The 21,858-nt window shown below is 54.6% G+C and overlaps 1 protein-coding gene across 1 annotated transcript; it reads right to left on the reverse strand.

Moving 5' to 3' along the window:
• Positions 1-5,765: 5,765 nt before the first annotated feature.
• Positions 5,766-20,160, reverse strand: LOC132249519 (E3 ubiquitin-protein ligase TRIM39-like). The gene is made up of 5 exons (XM_059724821.1): positions 19,509-20,160; positions 9,973-10,189; positions 9,269-9,291; positions 9,059-9,159; positions 5,766-6,445 (listed from the first exon to the last, which is right to left on the reverse strand). The coding sequence occupies exons 1-5, from the start codon at positions 19,958-19,960 to the stop codon at positions 5,904-5,906; spliced, it is 1,335 nt and encodes a 444-aa protein (XP_059580804.1). The 5' UTR covers positions 19,961-20,160; the 3' UTR covers positions 5,766-5,903.
• Between the last annotated feature and the right edge of the window lie 1,698 nt (positions 20,161-21,858).

Genomic DNA, 21,858 nt, shown 5'->3' on the forward strand with positions numbered 1-21,858 from the left:
GACCCATCTCTACAGCTGCACGTAGAGCAGGTTTAAATTCACTCCATTCATCAGACCCCAACAGGGAAGTTTTCAAGCGGGGTTTTCCTAACACTGCCACCACAGGATCAGTGTTTGCAAGGGGTGCACCGATGAAGATTTTCTTCATCGATACACATAGCCCGCTATTAAACAGCCATATTGGCTGATACCAATCCGATAACCAATTTACAGGAGCACAGGTGGGCAGTGTGGGGAGCAGCTCCCTGCAGGTAAGCCTGTGGAGTGGAAGGGTAATGGGGAAGAGAAGAGGCATGGGGGGGGCAGACTGAGGCCCCCACAGTCAGGGAGGGAGTGGGGCAGGATCTGGGGCAGGGGCTGGGGTCTCTGCCCGACTAGGGTGGTGAATGGGACCTGGTGCCAGTGCAGGGAGCAGGACAGAACCGCTGGTGGTTTGTCCAGGGGATCAGTGTCCTGGTGCTAAATAATTGCAGTGGGGGCGCTTGACATAAAGGTCGTTGAATGAACTTTAGTTCAAGCGCTGACACCACCATTTTTAAATGCAGGGACATTTTTAATTTGCTGCCTCCATGCCTCTCCTGGGGGTGGGCGCAGTGGTGGGGAGCACATAGACACAGTGTCTTGGGGTACGCCTAGAAGACATATATGTTTAGTGATGAAAATTATCGGCTACACCGGGCAGAGCAAGCCAAGAGCTAATAGCGTTAATTTTCCTTCTATCAGTGCCAATCCCACACAACCGATATGTTGGTGCACCTCTAGTATTACCAGCCGAGATCCCTAGTGCAAACTAACCTACTATAGCTACAACTGTTACCATCTTCTCCAGTGTACACAACACATTTTCCTCCCAAAAAGGAGCTCTCGTATCAGCTGCATCTGATATACTGAAGCTGCAGAAGAAAAGCAATAGTCAAGTAAAACTGGTCGAAATATAACTTGAATCCAAGCCTACAAATGCCAGTGAGAATTTGCAGCCCTAGGGAGGGAAGGGCAAGAAGAGTCCAGCCAAGGGCAACAAAGATGGTTGGGGGCCGGGGCACCTGGCTTGTGAGAAGAGGCTGAGGGCACTGGGCTAATTGAGTCTGGAGAAGAGAAAACTGTGCGGGGAGGATTGAATAGCAGCCTTCAACTCCCTGCAGGGGGTGTGAGGAGGATGGAGCTGGGCTGTTCTCAGGACAAGGAGCAATGGGCTCAAGCTGCAGCAAGGGAAGTTGAGGTTAGATATGAGGAAGAACTTTGTCACTAGGAAGGGGGTGAAGCACTGCAACAGGCTTCCCAGAGAAGTGGTTTTTACACAAATCTAGGATCCGAGACCCTCACACTCATCCCAAGTCATTCAAAATGTAGAAGTTACAGTCCATGTCCCTAATTTTCTCTTGAAGTTTTCAGTAGATATAGATTATTTAAAATTCTTTTTGACTTTCCCATTTGGGCTGTGAACAAATAGACTACTCTGTTTTTAGTCAGGTGAGACTTTCTCTTTCTTTCTCTGACCTTCATTTCGGGCATTCATTGCCCTGGTCATCCTGAGCCGGCCCTTAGTTTCAAGGCCAGAGACACATCTTAAGTTTGGTGGTTGGCTGCTTGCTTTATGGAAGGTGCTGGAGAGGTACTTTGGGGAATACAAAAAGAAACACAGAAACAAGGGGAAAACACATTTATTTAAGCAAAATCAAGATTTTAACCGGTGAACAAAAATAGACAGACGCTGATAGGGTTGAGGATATAAGAAGGCTGTTGATGACTCCCACGGAGCTGGAAATTATGAAACTCTACCTCAGCAGTTGGCAAAATGCTCTTCTGACCTTTCTGGTGCACAAAGATGTAATTGCTCCTGATTACTTTCGACTGCCCTAAAAAGATAACAGAATAAGATCAGTTCCCATGGCTCGTACCCTTTCGGATGCTTTGAATGGTCTTCCAGGAGACGAGGGCCCAGAACCGAGGGCTCCCCCTTCCCAAGAGCGTGCACCGACCACTACAAAGCTGTTCAAAAGGTGGCCACTGTGGCGGGCCAGTAGGGGGCGCTCCTGTGTTGAGCCGCCCACCTCCCTGCGCCGGACCACCTTCCAGGCTCTGAGTGCCTCCCTGGGGTGCCTCCCGTCCGGCCGACCCCTTCCCTGGAGCACACCCGCTAGCCTGGGGTCCCGCTGCCACCATCCAAGGCTCTGGACTCAATTCTGGCTCTGCGCACCTTGGAGAACACAGCCCTGATCGTCCAATGGGTCCTAGACCCAATACCAGCACTTGGGGCACTTCCCAAGTCAGGGGCTTATTAGGAAAGTCTCCCTTAGTCCACAGAATTAAGGGGCGTCCTCAGCATAATTTAGACCCACCCCTCAATAAGTCTCCCACACAGGTCACAAGGAGAACTTGATTGAGTACAGGGGGCAGGGTGAAAACAGGGTAAAAGGTAGAGCAGTATCATGGAAATATCAGAGGAATATCAGAGGAATCCCATAGAGCAAACCAGTGTGGCTGAGGTAGCCTTTTGATCTCGCATCTGAGTTACTGTAAGCTAAATATCTAGTCTGATCTCGAGTAGCTTACTCACTCGCATCATCCAGAGGTGGTTGGAGTTTCCTCTGGAGGCAGGGCACTCTTGGAGCATGCAGTGATGAGGAGAAAGCCCGTTTCTGATTCACCTGGATGACCGCATGGCTAATGGCTGCCTTCGTCCTGGCCCGGGCCTTTAAATAACCTCTCTGACCTCAGCAGCCCGGTCCAATCGAAGCTGCCAGTGCTGGCCACTAGCCAACCAATCTACAAAAGCATCAATCTACAAAAGCACCTGGGCCCCTGAGCGGGGCTTTTCCCTCCCCCTGCCCAGGTGACCAGAGCATCGCCTCCCAGGCACCAGGCTTTTGTCATGCAGACAGGGAGGGAGATCCCCGCCTTGAGGGATTCAACACCAGCCTCTTGCACTGGCAGAGACAGACCTCTGGAGAGGGGCACCGATGGTGGCATTTCTGCCACATCAGACAGCCCTGGATAAGCTCAAGCAAACCACCACAATGGCACCTGTGTTCAACCCAGCAGAGCATCTGGAAATCCAGGCTGATGTGTCCAAAGATGGCTTAGTAGCATGGCTGTTTCAGCAGAATCAACACAAGGGACCTGAGCAAAAGTCACCCTGACCCCAGCTGGTGCCCAGAGCAGTTTGTAAGGGAGCGAGGCAGAGGCAGGGGGAGGCACAAGGAGGGGAGCTGCTGCCAGGCTGGTCTCCCTTGTGCCAAGGACTCTGCTGTGCCCTGAGCCCTCGCTAGAGACCAAGGCAGTGCAGGGGAGGAGCTGGGCTGAGGCTGCTCTGAAGCAGGGAGCAGAGCCGGTACGGCATGGGCTGAAGCGCCAGGAGCAGCATCCTCATTCAGGGACTCCCATAGGGGCTGGGGCCTCTGGCTGGGAGAGGAGGTCGATCCCCAGAGCAGCACGTCCCCAGGGGCAGAGCTGGCCTGGTTCTGCTTGGGGTTGTGTTCACTAGCCCTGGAGGACAGCCCTGGGTGGGGGTGGCAGGAGGTGTGCAGGCAGGGGCTGACTCCATTCAGGCACTACATTTTGCCAACTCACTGATGGCAGCTTTCCCAGGGGTTTTCTGTCTTGAGCAGCCTGGACTTCTTGGTGGTAACTCAGGGAGTCTTGTCCATCAGGAGCACCCCAGGAGGTCCCCAGGGGCACGTCACCATGGTGCGCTGTCATGCCAGGCACAGACCCCTAAGCAAGACCTACATGAGCTGGTTCATCTCTGGGGAAGACAAAGCCACATTAGCCCAGTGCTCAGCTGGGACCAACAATTCAGCTTCTCGGTGGGTGCGGTGACCCCAGGTAGGCTCCACACTAACATGGCCAGGCAGTTCAAGGCCAAGAGTAAGGGCATTGGGATCTCACTGGGGTCTCTGCAGGGCACTGCATTGGGCTGGGCAGACCTACCCCAGGGGACCTTGGGGATCAAGCTGGTGTCATTTCTTCTTTTGAATGACACTCGTTAGTAATCCCACCCAGCCCTTTGCACTGCCCCAGCACCTCCCAGGAGGGTCCCAGCACAAAGCCACCTCTGCAAACAGGCATCAGCTGGGGTTAAAGCATGTCAGATCCGGCTGTGTCCCTCCCTAGTGTGCATCCACCCCAGAGATACTGCGTCCCAGGGGCCCGAAGCTGGGCTCTTCCTGCCACCAGGGCACTTGGCCCAGTCCTGGGAAAATGGTCCCTGGAAGGGAATTTCAGCCCCATGCTCACAGGTATCTGGGCCCACATCTTGCTCATAAGAAGCACCCCTGCACAGGGAAAATGGGAGACCCCCCATGTGGTCTGTGTGTGAGGTGACAACAAAGCAGCACAGCTCCATGGACAGGCAGCAATGAGGTGAAAAGTTGTTCTGAACAGAAAATGAGGACAAGAGATGTTGAGCCACCAGCAGGTGATTCTCATCTGAGAAAAGGAGCAAGATCCCCTTGTAATGAGGAGGGGGTGACACTGAGTGGGCCCTGCTGAGACAGGCACGAGTCTGAGTCCCTCTGGTCGTGGGGTGGGGTGGGGAGGAGGGAGGAGGTTGTGGAGCTGTTTCTTTCTCCACCTCAATCCCTGGGGCAGCAACTGGCTGGGGATCAGGCCCCTCCTGACTGCCTTCAGCAGTTCCCTCCGGCCCGGCAGTGATGGGCACCGGCACAGACTGTGATGGGGGCACCCTGGCAGTCTCTGGCCCAGGACACGGGAGATGTTGGGCTGTGAAGGGCTTTGATACCAGTTTGATGTGGACCAGTGCATCCCATCCAAGTGCGGTGAGCTCTTTAGCACTGGTAGGTGTGCAAACATGTATATACGATTCACAAAACCAACCCAAAACTTTGCAATAGGAATCCAGCATCAAAATCATTTTTGACCCATTGTGGCCTTTCTGAGTTCTTTGCACCAGGAGAACGGCTGTATTATTTTTCAGTAGCAAAGAAAGTGAAAATGAACAGCAGGCATTTTCTGAGGGTGTCTTCAGTCGAATGTGGAGGGGATCTTGACTAAAAAAAATTGAGAATTACTGAAGTCAGATGGCAGATGTCTGAACTCTGACACAAGGCAGGAAAAAGGTGCAACTTATAGACTCAGAAGGGCTCAACTCCTGGCCTATGGGCCAGATCCTGCCTGCACAGCTAAGTCACCCATACCCCAGGTCCAGTGATTCGGTGATGGGGTGAAATTTTGGACTTGTTGGACAGTGAAGTAGGAGACTGGGGCATGTGCCCTGCGCACTGACCCCATGGGCAGGTGAAATAATAGTAGCGGCTGCACTGCCAGGAGCAGCGCTAGGGATGCTGTTCTCCCGTCCCTGCTGCTCCCCACCCCCAGGCACCCTGTACCCCGGGCACTCGGGCACAATGTGACGTGTGCTGGGCCTGGGTCACTTGTGCTGTCCGACCCACATGAGGCCCGTGGTGCGTGGCCCTGGACTCACACACCAGAAAGCTTGAGCACCACCAGACTCACTGGATCCCAGATGCATCAGCTTTCAGGAGCAAGTGTTCACTCATCAGAGGGTGAGCAATGGTGTGCAGAGAAATGTGTGCAATGCAGAGGTGTTTATTTTAAATATAAAAGGGAATGGAGGGAGGGGAGGGGAGGGGAAAGGGGGACAGTGCTAAGACAGGTGAACAAAGTAAAACCCCGAGGGACTGCAAAGATCTGCAAGTGAAGGATGAGAGTTTGGAGCCAGTCCCTCCCAGGGGGGTGCTGTGTGTGGGGGGCATGGGAGACGAGCCCTGGGCCAGGGTAGCAGCAGGGTCCAGGCTGGAGCAGCTCCTGTGATGGAGACCCCAGCCCTGCCCCCACCCCGGGGGCACCGAGGGGTGGCAGTCGGGGCGCGGGGAGGGGACAGTCTGTGCCCCCCACGGGTCATGGCAGGGACAGGGATTCCCTCAGGGCTGGGCTGGGACCGGGCACAGGGTCAGGGGAGCCGCGTTGCTGCCCCCACGATTAAGACCAGGATAGAAATATGGGCACAGGATCCCAGAGAAGGTGTCAGTGAAAGTGAAGAGATGGGACCTGTCGGTCACGTTGTAAAATGAGACCTCGCCCCCCTCGTAGTCCAGGAAAACCCCCACCCGCCTGGGCTGCAAGTGCACTGGTAGGGGGGTCAGGGAGTAGGTGCAAGCCTTGTAACCCCCGTCCCGCAGCCACACAACCCAGTATCCATGGCCAGGTGTCATTGTGACCTCCCCCCTCCTGCGCACAGACTCCCTGCACACGCCCAGGGCCCAGTCCGTCTTGTCTCCCACCTCCACCTCCCAGTAGCGCCTCCCGCCCGTGATCCCCTCTGAGCCCAGGACACAGGGACAAGTATCAAATCTCTCCAGGGTGTCAGGTAGAGCCTGTTGCTTGTCTCCAAGTCTCACACATTTCCGATCCTTAGACAGGATGAGGTTGAGATTTGCCGTCCCTGGGTCCAGAGTCACGTCCCCTGGGGAGAGAGTCACGGGTCAGGGCCGGGGCAGGCGGTCCCCGCGATCACGGGGAATTCGCTGCGTCCCAGCACTCGCGGGTCGGTCCCTGCTGGGAAACCACCGTCGCCCCGCGGGGAAATGGGGGAACAGGAAACGGGGGAACAGGAAAGCAGGACCCCACCAACCCCTTCATCCCCAGGGCATTCCTGGCCTGGGCGCTGGAGCCACGAGGGGGGAGAGGGGCATGAGGTGGGGGCAGGACAGGCCCCTAGAATAGGAGGGGCTGCGATGATGTCATCCCAACAGGTCCCTGCCCTGCCCTTCCCCCACACCTAGCGGGGCTGCTCTGCTGTGGGGGGCAAGAGGAGTGGGCTCCAAACCCCTGAGCTGGTGTCGCGGGCGCTGTGCTCTGGGCCGGGGTCACTGGGTGTGCTGCCGACAGCAGGTGGGTGCTGCCCCTGCCACCCCAGGCTGGGCTGCTCTGCCCCAGCGGGGACCCCCATGCCCCAGCCCTGTGGGCACAGGACTGCAGCCAGGGCACCCCACAGCCAGCGCCTCCCCAGAGCCCAGCCCAGGGCAGGGCCATGCATGGGGCTGGGCGCACGGGGTGGGGAGGGGAGGGAAGGGCAGGGGGAGCACTGACAGGGGCACTAAGCACTGCAGAACAGGGCCCATTTCTGAGTCTGGGGCCACTTAGGAGTGAGGGGGGACTTCCCCAATAACTGAGCCCTACTCAGGTGAGGGACAGCTCAGCTGCACCTGGGGCCAGTCCCAGCTCACCTCTAAGCAGCACTTGCTCCATGGGTCTGGACAGCTCCAGCCTGACCTGCCCTCCCCATGGTCCCCAGGGGCTGTGATCTGTGCACACCTGCCCCTACCACACAGTGCCCCCAGAGCTTGGCCCAGACCCCAAGGAGTGCCTCCACTGTCTCCTGTCCTCACTCTCAGTAATCATTGATCCAGGGGCAGGTCCAGGCAGAGATGGGGGGTCCCCGTGGGGCTGGAGATCTTACACCCCGCTCTGGATGCAGACTGGCCCAGGACAGGCCCTGCACACACTCAGCCTGACTCCAGGCTTGTCTTACACACATGGAGAAGGTGACAGCTCTGGGCAAGGTAAGTGAGACACCCCGGATTTCCCTGTCAGGCCCACATCATTCAGGAAAGCCTCAGGCCCTCTCCACACCATGGACTGAACTGGGGCATCAAAGCCCCTTTAAGAACAGATGCATTGACTCTCCCAAACCCAGTCCCGGGTGGAACCAGGTGCTGGGCTGCAGCTCTGTGTGGGCAGGACTGCACTGGCTGCTGCTTTGCACCATCACGGGCAGGAAACAGCTGCAGAGACCAGGCTGGGACCTGCCAGTTGGGTCCATGTTCATTGGTGCCTGGAGGGGGCTGGGGGCTGCGGGCGCCTGTCTGCACTGTCAGGGCAAGCCAATGCCTGGCTGAGGCTGACCTCTGGGTCACCTGCCCTCATGCTGCCTCAGGGAAGGGACCATCCTTCCCCTCTTTGGAGCCACAGCTGACGTGGCAGTCATCAGGACTGAAAGCCTGAGTAAGAGATGACTGAGGCAGGAGAGACGTTTCCCTAGGATCTGAATTCAGGGAAGTGGCAGGGCAGGGACTGAGCTGCATCCAGGGCAGGGAGTGTGTGGGAAGGCAGAAAACCCCAAATTGCTGGGAGTAGCAAGCAGCAGGCAGGGAGAGATGGGCTGGCCATGGGGCTGGAAGAGGAAGCCTGGAGGATCCTGCTGTAGGGGCCAAACATAGCTGGAAAGGAGCTGGAAATGGAGAGCAGGTAAAAGCCTCTTCCTGCTTCATCTCACTGCACTCGGGGCCTGTGCCCAGCCCTGGGAATGGGCAGGATGGCATCAAGGGCATCCTGGGGGTGGTGCTCAGCTCCCTTGGGCACTGCAGGCTGCACCACACTGCGAGGCCCAGGGACTGCAGACTGTTGTATGCTGTGGACCTTCCCCATTGCATGCAGAGGCCCAGATTTCCCTTCAGCCCTTGACCTTGAGTTGAGATTAACCCAGAGATTTAACTAAGACATTGCGTGGCAGCACCTGGTACTGGCATTAACTCCTCTCTCCCACAGCAGGAACAGGGATCCACGTATTCAACCATGTCCCTCTATAACCATGTCCCCCTTTAACCATGTCCCACGTATTTAACCATGTCCCACGTATTTAACCATGTCCCCCTTTAACCATGTCCCACGTATTTAACCATGTCCCACGTATTTAACCATGCCCCCTTTAACCATGTCCCACGTATTTAACCATGTCCCCCTTTAACCATGTCCCACGTATTTAACCATGTCCCACGTATTTAACCATGCCCCCTTTAACCATGTCCCACGTATTTAACCATGTCCCTCTTTAACCATGTCCCACGTATTTAACCATGTCCCTGTTTCCTATGTCACTTCCCCCACTGGAGTGACCCAGCCATGCCCTGCATGGAAATTACAACGGGACTTTTTCCCCTGCCGATCCAGAGGCCCTCAGACATGGGCCGAGGAGACTGCCAACACGGCAGCCACATCCCCTGTGCTGTGTGTGCCACATCCCCCAGCGCACTCCTCACGGCTCTTGCCAATGACCCTGGCATGTGCTGCGATGTACCTCTGAATTTCCTCAGCATTTCCATCATCCCTGGGATGCTGCACGGGGTCTTCAGTTCTGTGGAAACAGCTTTTGCTTCCTGAAGCTTCACATCCTTGCTCCTAAGAGGAACATATCCCGATCATCGCTCAGCCCAGCTCTTCCAGGGAGGTGTTCCTGCCACAGCCCAAGCAGCAATGTACTGGGAGGGGGAAGGGGAAGATTCAGCACCTGTCCAAGGTCCTTCTCACATCCTGGAAAGGGAAAAAGGAGGGCAATAGTGAATATTCTCTTGGTCTGCCTCTGCCTGGTGCACTTGGCTGCAGCCAAGGGGCCATGAACAATCTCTCAGCTATCACCTATGTCTCAGTATTACTTTGCTCACAATATTTGCTCGGCTACCTCCAGATGCCCTGTCTTGTCCAGTTTGGATATTGGGAGACATGAAAAACAAACTAAACTCTGCTTTACTGGAAGAGACAGCATGTATGTTGGACCCGGCTCCACAGCACCTCGCTAGATCACACAGTTCAGTGGGGATTTTTGGTGCTTCAATTTAAAGTTGATTCAATCAGCTACTAGATAAAAGCTCCAAAAACCCCCTCCTGAAGTGCCCAGTCTATACAGATACTGGGCAAGCAAGGTCCAAATCACATGATACCTCTTCTGGACATGTGCTGGGATTGGCAGAGGGGCGTTCTGAGCTTAAAGTAAATCCCTTTTTTTCATTTTTGTAGGCAGCCTTCATGTTCAATAACTTCGGGCTTCTCCCAAATCAGGATTTCCTCCCAGTACAACCTGGTAGACCTCTAGGATGATGGAAACTCTTGTCTGAGTCTTGGCTCAGTTTCCCCCAGTTCTGGGGTCCAGGCCGGGGGCTGCTTTGTGCCAGATGGCAGCAGCATTGAGGGGCCGGATCAGCAGCACACGCTCACCTTCAGCAGCTCAGCAGGTGTCTGCCGGCTCTTTTCCTTTATCTCCGAGATCAGTGTGCACAGAGAGGAGCTTTGCCGGGAGAGTTGGGCTACGTTCGCCTCCAGGCTCCGCAGAGTCTCCCTCTCCTCCTCCTCCAGTCTCTGCAGAAGCCGCTGCTCCTCCTCGCTCACAAAGCGACGCAGCTTCTCACACTCAGACTTGATTCCCTCTCTGTCGCTTTACCTTGTTCTTCCAGAACAAGCAGCAAAAACAAGTGTGAGCTGCCATCTCCACTTTCAACTTTGCATTGGCAGAGGGAAGGCATGAAGTCAGTGTGTGTCGCCCTTTGTCATTAGCTATACTGTCACCAGATATATAATGCACACATTAGATATAGTGATGCACTATCTAGAGAAAGCATCACACAATACTTTCACCCCATAGCAAAACGGCTGATATCCAAAGCAGAGATTTAGGATCTGGGGCTTCTGCAAAGGCCCTGGGGCTTGGAGCAAAACCCAGTGGGCCACGGATCATCTCCAGCTGATCCGTTGATGTCTGCTTTTGTGCCAGGCCTGGGGCTGTCCCTGGGTCGGGAATGCAGGAGGTGCTCCATGCAAAGAACTTCAAGCCTGTGTTGGCCAAGGGAGATGGATGGGAAGGACCCCAAGAGAGCCCCCTTCACCAACAGGAACTCTCTCCGTAGGAGACAGGCTCCTCTGCCAGTGGCTTGCTCCCTTCCAGGGTGGGGAAAGTGGAAGATTCATAAATGACAGCCCAAGAATCAGGAAAAGCACAGACATAATAAGAGACACGTGAGGAAGGGACTGCAGGGCTGAAGAACGAGCCTGCACCATCCCCTACGAAACATTACCTCTGTGCCTGGAAGAGCTGCTGGGGAGCCTTGAAGCCCCTGTCCATGGGCCCAGGGCAGGGCAACAAGCACTGCCTCCACCTTGGCCCTGGGATGGGGAACAGCAAACTCCAGAGCCCCTTTCCCTTCATGCGGGGGCACCGCGGGTGAAAGAGCACAGGGCTCCCGTTCCCCGCAGGGCAGGGTAATGCAGAGTGCCCAGCCTGCCCTGCCCCAGGGCACCACAGGAAGGGCTCTGCACCAGTCCTCCTCTGGCTCAGTGATGCCCATCGCAATATGAGGCTTTTAGATTTTAGAGAACTGCTAGAAGAACCTCACAGAAACTGAAACACTGATGTGATGGAAATCCTGCTGCGGTGCCCAGAGCCCTGGGACAGCTGGGAAAGACAGAGACATGGGCTTCAGGGTGTGCAGAAAGTGCAGCAGCTCTGGGAGCAAACATGGCTCCAGCTTGCAGAGTTGGCCCATTTTATGGGAGGTAAAGTATGTCATCCAGGCCAGCAGCAGTGGCTCTGTACTCCCCTGGAAATGTGGCAAGGAAGGGGTTAAGCTGCCAGCACCTCAGCCCAGTGTGGTCCCAGCTCTCCCCCAGACCGCAGCATCCCCCTGATGTCTAGGAAGAGCTCCCTCCATGGCACACCGCCCCTGAGGGGGCAGATCTTACAGCTGCCCCCACCCCGCACTGCCAGCTCTGCATGGGGATGAGCTCTTGAGGACACAAACTGGCACCTTCCTTCCACGCCGCGGTGCTGCCCTTCTCCTTGGACTCCATCGCCAGGGCCCTCTCCATCACCTTCCTCAGAGGATCCAGGACTCGCTGGAGCTTCACCTGGCAGGAGAACCATCAGGTCCTTATTCCTGACCCTGACACACGCTGGGACAAGGAGGGCTCGATATAGGATCAGTAAATGTGCAGGGAAAGCAAGCAGCAGAAGCAGCCGTGTGTGGGGCTCTGGGGCCCGGGACCAGAAACCCAGCAGAGTCACTGGCCAGGACCGTGCCCAGGGCAGCGCCCATCCCCGCTCCTCTTGAGCCCTCTTTGCAGGCTCTGGCTCAGGGGCTCTGGCACCGGGTACAAGACGCAGCTGAAACTCTGCTGTGAGGGAGAAGTCACCTCAGTGCTGCTCTGCAGACACACTCAATGAGCAGGCAAAAACCTTCTGTTATTTAGCAGCAAAATAATGGCTCAACATCTCCGTCCAGCACCAGCAAATTCCAGCTGCTGCCCCTCGACAGAAGTGCATTTCCCAGAATGCCCTGCACCCACGTGCCCTGCTCCCCCACTCATCCTGACACTGCTGCATCAAACAGGCTGGACCAAAAAGTTCATTCAGAAACGTCCGCGAGGTGTCTGACCCTGGGGGTTCATGCCCGTCCCTGCACGATGACCTTTTTCCGTGGACACATTGGTGACTGACCCCACATTCAGGAGAAGATAACAAGAGGTCCTTTTTTTAAATACATGGGAAGTAAAAATAAGGCACCAGGTAATGTGGGGCCCTGAAGGACACACTTGGCAATCTGATGGTTGCACCAGATGAAAAAGCTGACCTCTTTAACAAAATCTTTGCCTCCATTGTTCTCAGCAGGGCCTCTAACTCCCGCCACCCGGGATCTTGGACAGACCCAGGAGAGGCACCTCCAGGCCTGGGCTCAGGGAGGACTGATTTAGGGAATTTCTGGAGGGCTGGACGTGTTCAAGTCAGCAGGCCCAGACACTCCCCACCCCAGGGTGCTGAGGGAATTGGCAGGGGTCATTGCAGGGCCCCAGGCACGGCTTTATGAGCACTCGTGGTGCTCTGGCCAGGTGCTGGAGGACTGTAAAAAGGTCAATGTGGTCCCCGTTTCCAAAAAAGGGAGGAGGGAGGACCCAGGTAATTATTGGCCCATTGGTCTTACCTCAGTTGGGGAAGCTGTTTGAGAGTTATCCAGGAGCACAAGTGCGAGGGGCAGCAGGGGAGGTTACGCTTAGGGGCAACCAACATGCTTAGGGGTTCATTAGGGGCAGGTCCTGTCAGACCAACCTGGTTGGCTTTTTATTGTAGCAGCCGTTAAAAACTGGACCCACCTGCGCAGAAGGGGAAGGGCTGCCTGGCAGAGAGGCAGAGGTTGTCCCCGAGGGGACACTTTGGGCTCTGAGGGCAAGCGAAGCTGTTTGGGAGCAGCCAAGCTGGAAGTGGGAGGGGTGATGTAACCCTGGCACAGTTTTGAAAGAGAGCTGTTAGCAAAAGCCGGGGAAGGGCCCTGAACGGGGATTGGCTGCGAGGCTTGGATAAAAGGGGGAGCAGTTTTCCTGCGGGGGGAACAAGAGAGAGAGGGGGTGAGGGACAGGCTGGAGACTAGATGCAGAGTCTCAGCACAGTGGTCCCTCGGAGAGCCCCTGGGAGAGGCCTGCAGGAGCAGAGGGGAGAAGCTGCGCGGCAGGAGCAGGAGCAGGATCGGGCAGGGACTGCTGGTGTGGGGAACCCAAGCCTGGAGAGACCTGACTGCAGCGGTGTGGCTGGGGGAGCACAGCAGAGCCAGGGGTGGGGCGGGGGGGCTGCCGGAGTCTGCCCTAGTTTCCCTGAGGGGTGAGTGGCCCCAGGGGCAGGCCAAGCCCAGGGAGGGGCTGCAGTTGCAGGGCTGTGAGGCTGTGTGGGGCAGGAGGGTTGCTACAGCCTGCAGCCCAGACACTGCTCCCAGCAGAACCAGGAAAGGGGTCGAAGGCAGGGGAGGGCTGTCCTGCAGGAACTGCAGAGGAGTCACTGCTTGCTGCCCGGAGACCCCAGGAGCACGGAGACGGACACCAGTGCCAGGGAGCATCCACAGACCACATGCAGGGACACAGACAGTCCTGCTCCCTGAGATACCCCACCAGGGGCAGTGCACACAGGATCCCCAGTACACCGTGTGCAAGTGAGAGACGGTGTAAATAAGTTCTTGAGGGTTTATTAGTTGCTATATCCATATGCTTATTTAATGATTATTTGTTACGTTGTAAATATTTCAATCTTGTAAATAGTTTGAGAACTGTCTGCAAGGGTGCTTGATTGTAAGGGGAGGCTCTCTGCTCGGGGGCACTGCAGCAGCTTCCCAGGGGGCTGGGCAGGGCTATTGGCTACCGGGTACCCCAGGATCCCATCATTCAGGTGAGGGCACATGTAGTGTCATGCCCAGGGTTACATTATGTTCAGTTCACAAAATCCTTGGATGCAGGTGTTGTGGTGGATGTAGTCTTTCTGGACTTTAGGAAGGCCATGGACACTGTCTCTCACTCCATTCAAGTATAAAAAAAAAAAAAAACTAGCTGACCTTGGCACTGAAGCCTACACACACAGATAGGTCACAAATTGGCCAGAGGGCCGCACCCAGACAGTGGTGGTGGACGGGTCATTTGCAACTTGGAGGGATGTGGGCAGTGGAGTCCACCAGGGCTCGGTCCTCGGGTCCGCACTGTTCACCATCTTTATCAGTGCCTTGGACAAGGGGGTGAAAAGCGCCTTGTTCAAATTCATGGATGACACTAAGATGTGGGCAGAGGTGGACATGCTAGAAGGGAGGGACAGGCTACAAGTAGATCTGGACAGGTTACAGGGGTGGGCGGATGAGAACAGGATGGGATTCAGTACTGACAAGTACCCTGCACTTGGGCAGGAAGAACCAGCAGCAACACACCGACAGGCTGGGGAGCTCCCTTCTCGCCAGTGCAGAGGCAGGAAAGGATCTTGGAGTCATCATTGATTCCAAGATGGACATGGGCCACCAATGTGAGAAAGTAGTCAATAAGGCTAACAGTACCTTGTCGTGCATCCACAGAGGCATCACGAACAGGTCCAAGGAGGTGATCCTCCCTCTCTATGCGACACTGGTCAGGCTGCAGTTGGAGTACTGCTTCCAGGTCTGGGCGCCGCTCTTCAGGAGAGATGTGGACAGCATGGAGAGGGTCCAGAGGAGGGCCACCTGCATGATCAGGAGGCAGCAGGGCAAGCCCTACAAGTAGAGGTGACGGGACCTGAACCTGTTCAGCCTCCACAAGAGAAGGCTGAGAGGGGATCTGGTGGCTGCCTACAGACTGACCAAGGGCGATCTGTGGGGAACGGGAGAGGCCCTGTTCCCCCAAGCACTACTGGGAGTAACTAGGCATAATGGCCGCAAGTTGATTGAGAGTAGGTTCAGGCTAGACATCAGGAGGCGCTACGTCACAGTCAGGGCAGCCAGGATCTGGAACCAACTTCACGGAAAGTGGTGCTCGCTCCTACCTTGGGGGTCTTCAAAAGGAGGCCAGATAATCACTTAGCTGGGGTTGTTTGATCCCAGCAGTCTTTACTGCCCATGGCAAGGGGCCAGATTTGATTATCTGTTTAGGTCCCTTCAGACCCTATCAACTATAAAACTATAAAACACAGTCACACGTTGAGGCAGCCAGCTCTTAATGGTCCCCGAGAGCTCCAGTGGGCTCAAAAACAAGGACCCGGCACACACAACTCCCAGCAAGAGGAACGCATGGCTGGTTTGGAAATGCTGTGCACTGCACGTGGAGACGCAGAGCTGGGACTCCCAGTCCAGCACCAGAGTCCAGTGTGGTTCCTGGGAGGACGGGAAAGCTCATGACCAGACCAGTGAGTGAGACCAGGCTGGAGAAGGGGAACTTGATGGTGGGAAGAAAGGTCACGGACTTCGAATGAATGATGCCGGACTGTTTCTAAAACGATGGAAGGGCCCTATGAGATTGGCACTTCATGCACAAAATTAGATGAAAAAAGCAGGAGAATTAATGTAATTAGTATGAAGGATGAAGACTTATACATTCAGGGATAACTAACTGATCTTTGGTGAACCAAGCGAGACTGGTGAATTCATTGATGATGAAGTGCTCAGCCACGGATTGGGTGGGACTGTGGAATTCATGGATAATTCATTCATTTTTGGGGGGAATCAAGAGAGGCTGTTGACTAATCATGAATTAACCTCCTTTGGATTAAGTGAAGCGGGGGGATTCAGTGACAGCCACTTGATCTTCTGTTGTACGAATGGGGGAGTATTGAATTCACTGATAAGTAATTGTGATGCCGTGCACCATGGGACACTGACTTCCGGCTTGGGGCAGCAGAGCGCGTGGCAATTGCTGACTGAGGGGTTCAGCATCCCAGGGGTAAGGCTACACATTTGGTCACCAGGCTGGGAGTAGAAAGGAACAGGATACAGGGGTAGAAAGAGCCCTGTGAAGAGGAAGTTCCATGTCCAGGCGGATCTTAGCCCTCCTCTTTTCATTCTCTTATCATCTGACCTCTCTTCAGTTTTCTTAACAACAAGGCATGGGAGGTGAGATGGAAGGGAACAGGAGACAGAGACCTGGACAAGAGCGGTGGTGGCTGCCGCATGCTCCTAGCAGAGGATGCTTTGTCACCCCCTTACCCCCACAGTCCTTCACTTGCTTTTACCTGCAGCATCCCACACAAGCACCCCCTGTGCGGGCTCTTCTTAGGCTGAAATGGTCACTTATTTCAAACAGCGACAGCGAGTGCTGGCATATAGTCTAGGGGACTGTAGTCCAGAGAAGATTTTTTTTCTGGGAAAGGGTGAGAAAAGCATTTGTAACTCCGCAGTAATGTGGATTCGGAAGCTGCAGCATCCGTGCTTTATGGTCAATCAAAAACTTTCCAGCAGGAAAATCGCAGGGGATGGAAATGGATTCCTTAAACTGCTGCAGTCCTACAATGGGCCCATTTAGTGTGAATTTGGACCCATTGGCAACACCTCCCAACTTAGTGTCAACCACAGACTTTATGAGCCCAGTTCAAGTCCAGCAACAAGGTCACAGACAGGATTTTTGAACAGGATTAGTCCCCTGCCCTGCACACCCCAGGGCCCTCCCGGCGCCTCCTGCTCCAGCCACACCATCCTCATCTGAACAGAACGTGCTGCCGTCTGCCTCCGAGACAGCTCCTGAGCTACCGCACAGCACAGCAGTGATCCCTGTCCCCTCTAGTTTGGCCAGTTATAACTCATGAGACTGTATGAAAAATTTCACATAAACCTAGAAAATTATCATACTTTTCACATACAACACAGCCTTTCCCTACAAAGCCAGCTGCTGGAAACTGTAGTGTGCATTATACCTGAGAAATGTGGTAAGAAGAGTTTCTGCTGAGCAAATGTGTAAGTAAAATCTGCACTGGAGCAGAAGAGGGAGCAGTTTCTGTTCCCAGGCTGCTGCTCCTCTGTTACTTAAAAAACAAAAAGATCTTTTATCTTTATTCTGCCTTTTAAAACCAAGTTGTGGGTCATACTCTGACTTGTATTGTATGGAGAAAATACTATCAGCCCTCTGCATTGCCCTGTTCAGTGTGTTATGTTATCAGAGGTGCATCTCAGATTAGTCTGATACAATCTGGTTTGGAAACCCCGGTTGTGGGGGGAGACTGAAACAGCAGAACAGCTGGTTTAACGAAGGACTTCCCAAGCACAAACACCGTACTCCGGTGCCGGTTCCAGCGTACAGTAAAGCAGCACCACGGCTGAGAAGGAAGCAGCGATGCCTCCTGCAGCAGGGACCTCTAATCCCTGCTACTTAAGAGGTTGGGAGGCAGCACCGGAGGGCTGCACCGAGGTAGGCGGCAGGGCAAAGGCCAGCTGCAGAACAACATGCACCCAGGGGCACCCAGGAGGGATGAGGGGGCAGCAGGGAGCAGGCAGTGGCTGTGGCTCAGGGGCTGGGGTGCAGCCGGTGAGAAGAGGCTGAGGGCTGAGCTGTGTGACCAGAGAGGCCAGAGCCCCAGCCCATGACAAGCCTGGCTCCTGGGCCACCAAGGCCCATTTGGTCCTGGCTAGCTCTGCAGGTGGGGCTGCTGCAAATCCGAGATATAAGAGAGCAGGCCCGAAGCAGCCACGTAGCTGAGGAGCTGCAGAAGAGGCAGGAACCTGGGGGTAGGAGGTGGCTGGGACCTGGCGGGGATCTGCAGCTGGCAGAGCACTGGAGGGTGAGGTGTTGCTGTCAGAGGCAGAAAGGAGGCCACAGCGGTGCCTGAGGGACACTCTCTAGAGGCAGGAGACAAGAGCCCTGCAGAGCCGAGGACTCAGGGGAATGAGCCCAGTTACAGGGCCAAGGAACCCAGAGTCTTGATACAGAGAGGTCTGAGACCAAGGAAGTTGGGCAAGAACTGGAGGTGTGTGGCCAGAATAAAGGTGGGTAAAGGCCAAAGGGCAGAGGAGAGAAGAACCAAATACAGAAAGAGAGCATCCAAAGCTCCCCAGCCCCTGAGGGCAGCCTCCGCTCATTGCCTTCAGCACCATGGTGCAGCAAGTGAGGCTGCAGGTGAGACCCTGAGGGGCTGGAGCAAGAGCAGGGCAGGACTAAGGTGGCCACTGCAGGGTGTCACAGCTGCCCTCGGGCACGTCCTGTTGCACGTCCACACGAGTGTTCACCACTGAAATGCCTACTGCCATGGGGTAAATGGAGTCCCCGTGCCCGTCACCTGCACAAAGCCCCCTGAGCAGTGTGTGGCTGCACCTACACTACGGATTGTGCTCGCTTAGCTACCAAGCCTTAAAATCATCTACCGCCAACACACACCTTGCGTCGTGGGTCAGTATTGGGTGTTCCTGCACTGACCCACCCACCTCACTGGCCTGATCAAAAACCACACGCTTAGTGTCTCCCTTGGGGTGCCTACGTGCATCCAACCCCCTTCCTGGAGCTCAGTCGCAAGCCTGGGGTAACCACTGCCACCGCCTGGACTCGGGTCTTTGGCAGGGCTCTGTGCCACCCTGGGTACACAGACCCTGCCAACCTTGGGGTTGCTTAAACCACCATGGGATTTGGGGGTGTTTCCTTCCTACAGGAGGAAAGTAAAACAGCCAAGCCCACCTTAGCAACCCTCGCAAAGTGATCTAACATGGCTGTTAGCACACACAGCACGGCAGGCTGATACAGGTAGATTTATTTATTAAAGAGGGATAGGGTGAGAAAGGGATACAAACAGCAGCACAGAGAAAGAAAACCCTCCTTGAGCGAATCACTCTAGGCTGGTTAGCCTCTTGATACGCGACTAGAGCACTTCAATCCAAGTTCCTCGCTAGATTTCTGGTAAGTTCCTCACATCGACACCCGGGGAATTGTGGGTGCCCAGAGCTTGGTCCAGTGACAAGAAGAGGTCTCTCCCCCAGTTTACTGAGTAATTTACAGAGGGTGGGTACGGGGAGGGGTGTGATTTCTCCACACCTTGCACTAAACATTTTTCTTTTTCATTTTATCTCTTGGGCCAAATCAGTTTTGAATCCTATCAACTAAGCAGAGCTTAATCATTCATGGCCATGTGGACCTACCACCAGCAAGTACCCTCCTTGCAGACACTTCAGCTTGGGGCTTCAGGTACTGCCAAATCCATGGCAGGCATCCTCTGTGCAAACCACAAGGCCAGAGGCCTTGGAGGTCAGATGCCCACTAATTTTACTTCACCAAAAAGCCAAAGGAGCAAGCGAAAGGGAGGCCCAAGAGCTCTACCCCATGAACATAAGCTTTGTCACCAAGATCCTTGCATTGGGAGGCATTTGCAGACTCTCAGAAGTCAGCTTGCCTGCAGTGCAAGTGATAGACCTTCAGCTCAGCTACACTAAGTCATTCACGGCTGAGGAGAAAAGGACTGCACTTGTCCGGCAGGTACAACCACCTGGGCTGAAACCTATCATGGCATCTCTCCTGGCAGGTAAGTGTGTGTCTGTGCAATGGGCTCTCTCAGGTCAGTGGTGTCACCTACCTGGTAATTGCTGGCAGCCTCCTGGATGGGGAGCACTGTGTGACCCCGGTGAGCCTGGGACTCCCTGCAGATCACACAGATGGCTTCCCCATCCTCCTCACAGAAGAGCTTGAGTATCTCCTCATGCTCCACACACTGATTCTCCATCTGCTCCTTTCCTGGTTTCAGACTCTGCTCCTTAATCTTCTTCACCAGGTTTCTGAGCTGAGTGTTGAGCCGGAAGCTCCCGATCTGGAACTCTGCTCTGCAGCTGGGACAGGGGACGGCGTCGCCTGAGCCACGGACAGTGTCCTCACAGTATCGGGTGATGCAGGCTCGGCAGAAGTTGTGCCCACACCCTATGGTCACCGGCTCCTGCAGGTGGTCCAGGCAGATGGAGCAGGTGGCCTCTTCATCCATGTCCTGTCCTGGAGGTCTGAGGCTGCACGGCCCCGTCTTCTGCTGATTGTTCTTCCTGCTCTGTGCAGGCTGGGCTCATCCTGGGTTGTGCCTTCCTGAGCGCAGCAGCAGATTTCCTGCAAGTCAGCTTCTAACAACAGAGAGGAGGGGTCACGGGGGCAAAGGGAAAGTAAATGGAAGGATTAAAATGAATGGAGAGAAAGGAGCAATGAGGACAAGGGAACAATAGCAGCAGGGAGGAGAGAGGGTGGGGAGGCAGGTTGTTGACAGGCAGGGGAGCAGAGATTATTGAGAAACCACCCCTGACTCACAAACACGTAGGAAACGGTACACTCTATCAGTGCGCTCTGCAGCGTGCCTTCACCATGGTGCAGGATTTTTTAAATGTCAATCCATTTTAATTTTCCACGCTGCAACCAAAGATTCAAAACACGAATGTCCCTGTCGTTGCTCTAAATCCAACCCCTTAAGTCCCACCTTTGGCACATCATCTGCATGCCATTCTGCCCAGAGAGGACGACAGCTTTGGAGGCAATGCTGAGGACAACAAGGACAGATGATCGCAGGTTCTCATCAGGCCTGATGGAGCTACTTTTTTTTCTTGAACATCTCATAAGTTTCATAGATTTCTAGGGCCAGAAGGGACCTTGTAGATCATCCAGTGCGACCCCCTGCTCTAGGCAGGAAAGAGCGCTGGGGTTAAACAACCTCAGCTAGGTGCCTGTCTAATGTTTTCATGGACACCCCCAAGGCAGGGGAGAGCACCACCTCCCTTGGGAGCCCATTCCATATTTTGGCAACCCTCACTGTAAAGAATTCTTCCTGATATCCAATCTACATCTACTCTCCTTCAGTTTGTGGCCATTATTTCTAGTAACCCCAAGGGGCCCCGTAGTAAACAGAGTATTCCCTGTTCCCTGCTGAGCCACCCCCAGCCCCCCACCCCCACGATGAGTTTGTAGACAGCCACAAGATCACCTCTCAGCCTTCTCTTTCAGAGGCTGAAGAGATTCAGGTCCCTCAGTCTGTCTTCATAGGGGCTTACCTGCAGGCCCTCAACCATACGGGTAGCCCTCCTCTGAACCTTGTGGACACAGTACTCCAACTGTGGCCTAACCAATGCCACACAGAGGGGAAGTATTGAATGCCTTACTTATTCATTCAGCTTTGCTTGTTCATTTTTGCGTCGACCGAGGCTCCGAGATCCCTTTCCACTGCCGTGGTTCGTCCCAGTCTATGGGTGTCTTGGAGATTATTTCTCCCCAGGTGCAGCACCTTGCACTTATCCTTCTTAAATTGCATCCTATACTGATCTGCCCACTTCCCCAGTCTATCCAGATCCGCCTGGATTCACTCCCTGCCCTCCAATGTGTTTACTGTACATGGGGTACAATTTGGTGTCATCTGCAAATTTGGACAAAGTGTTTTCAACCCCTCATCCAAATCACTGATAAAGGTATTGAACAGCACTGGTCCAAGGACAGAGCCCTGGGGAACACCACTTCCTACATTTCTCCAGGGAGAAACCTCCCCATCCACCACTACTCTCTGGCTGTGTCCCATAAGCCAGTTATTTACACACCTTACTGTGAAAAAATCCACATCACACCTACTCAGTTTGCTTGTGAGAATTGGGTGCGACACTGCGTCGAAAGCCTTTTTAAAATCCAAGTAGATAACATCTATCTCCACCCCTGCATCTAAGCACTTTGTGTGACCTAGTCATAAAAAGAGACCAGGTTAGTCAGGCAGGATCTGTCTGCTATAAACCCACGCTGGTTTCCCCTTAACATCGATTGTGGGGGTGCCATTTCCTCTTCCCATGTCCCAAACAGCAGCAGGCTTTCATGGGTCCTCACTGGCCTTGCCCTAATTCTGGTTCTCCTTCTGAGACTGAT

Source organism: Alligator mississippiensis, chromosome 1 (genome assembly GCF_030867095.1).
Source record: "Alligator mississippiensis isolate rAllMis1 chromosome 1, rAllMis1, whole genome shotgun sequence".
Lineage (NCBI taxonomy): Eukaryota > Metazoa > Chordata > Crocodylia > Alligatoridae > Alligator > Alligator mississippiensis.

What these genes read in the sequence shown, in the direction of transcription:
- LOC132249519 (XM_059724821.1), bottom strand. Translation starts at nt 19,960, where the DNA reads ATGGATGAAGAGGCCACCTGCTCCATCTGCCTGGACCACCTGCAGGAG. An exon ending in GCACAGACACACACTTACCT is followed by an intron (nt 10,190 to 19,508) that starts GCCAGGAGAGAT and finishes AACAAGGTAAAG; the next exon opens with CGACAGAGAGGGAATCAAGT. An exon ending in AATGCTGAGGAAATTCAGAG is followed by an intron (nt 6,446 to 9,058) that starts GTACATCGCAGC and finishes CTCTCTCCCCAG; the next exon opens with GGGACGTGACTCTGGACCCA.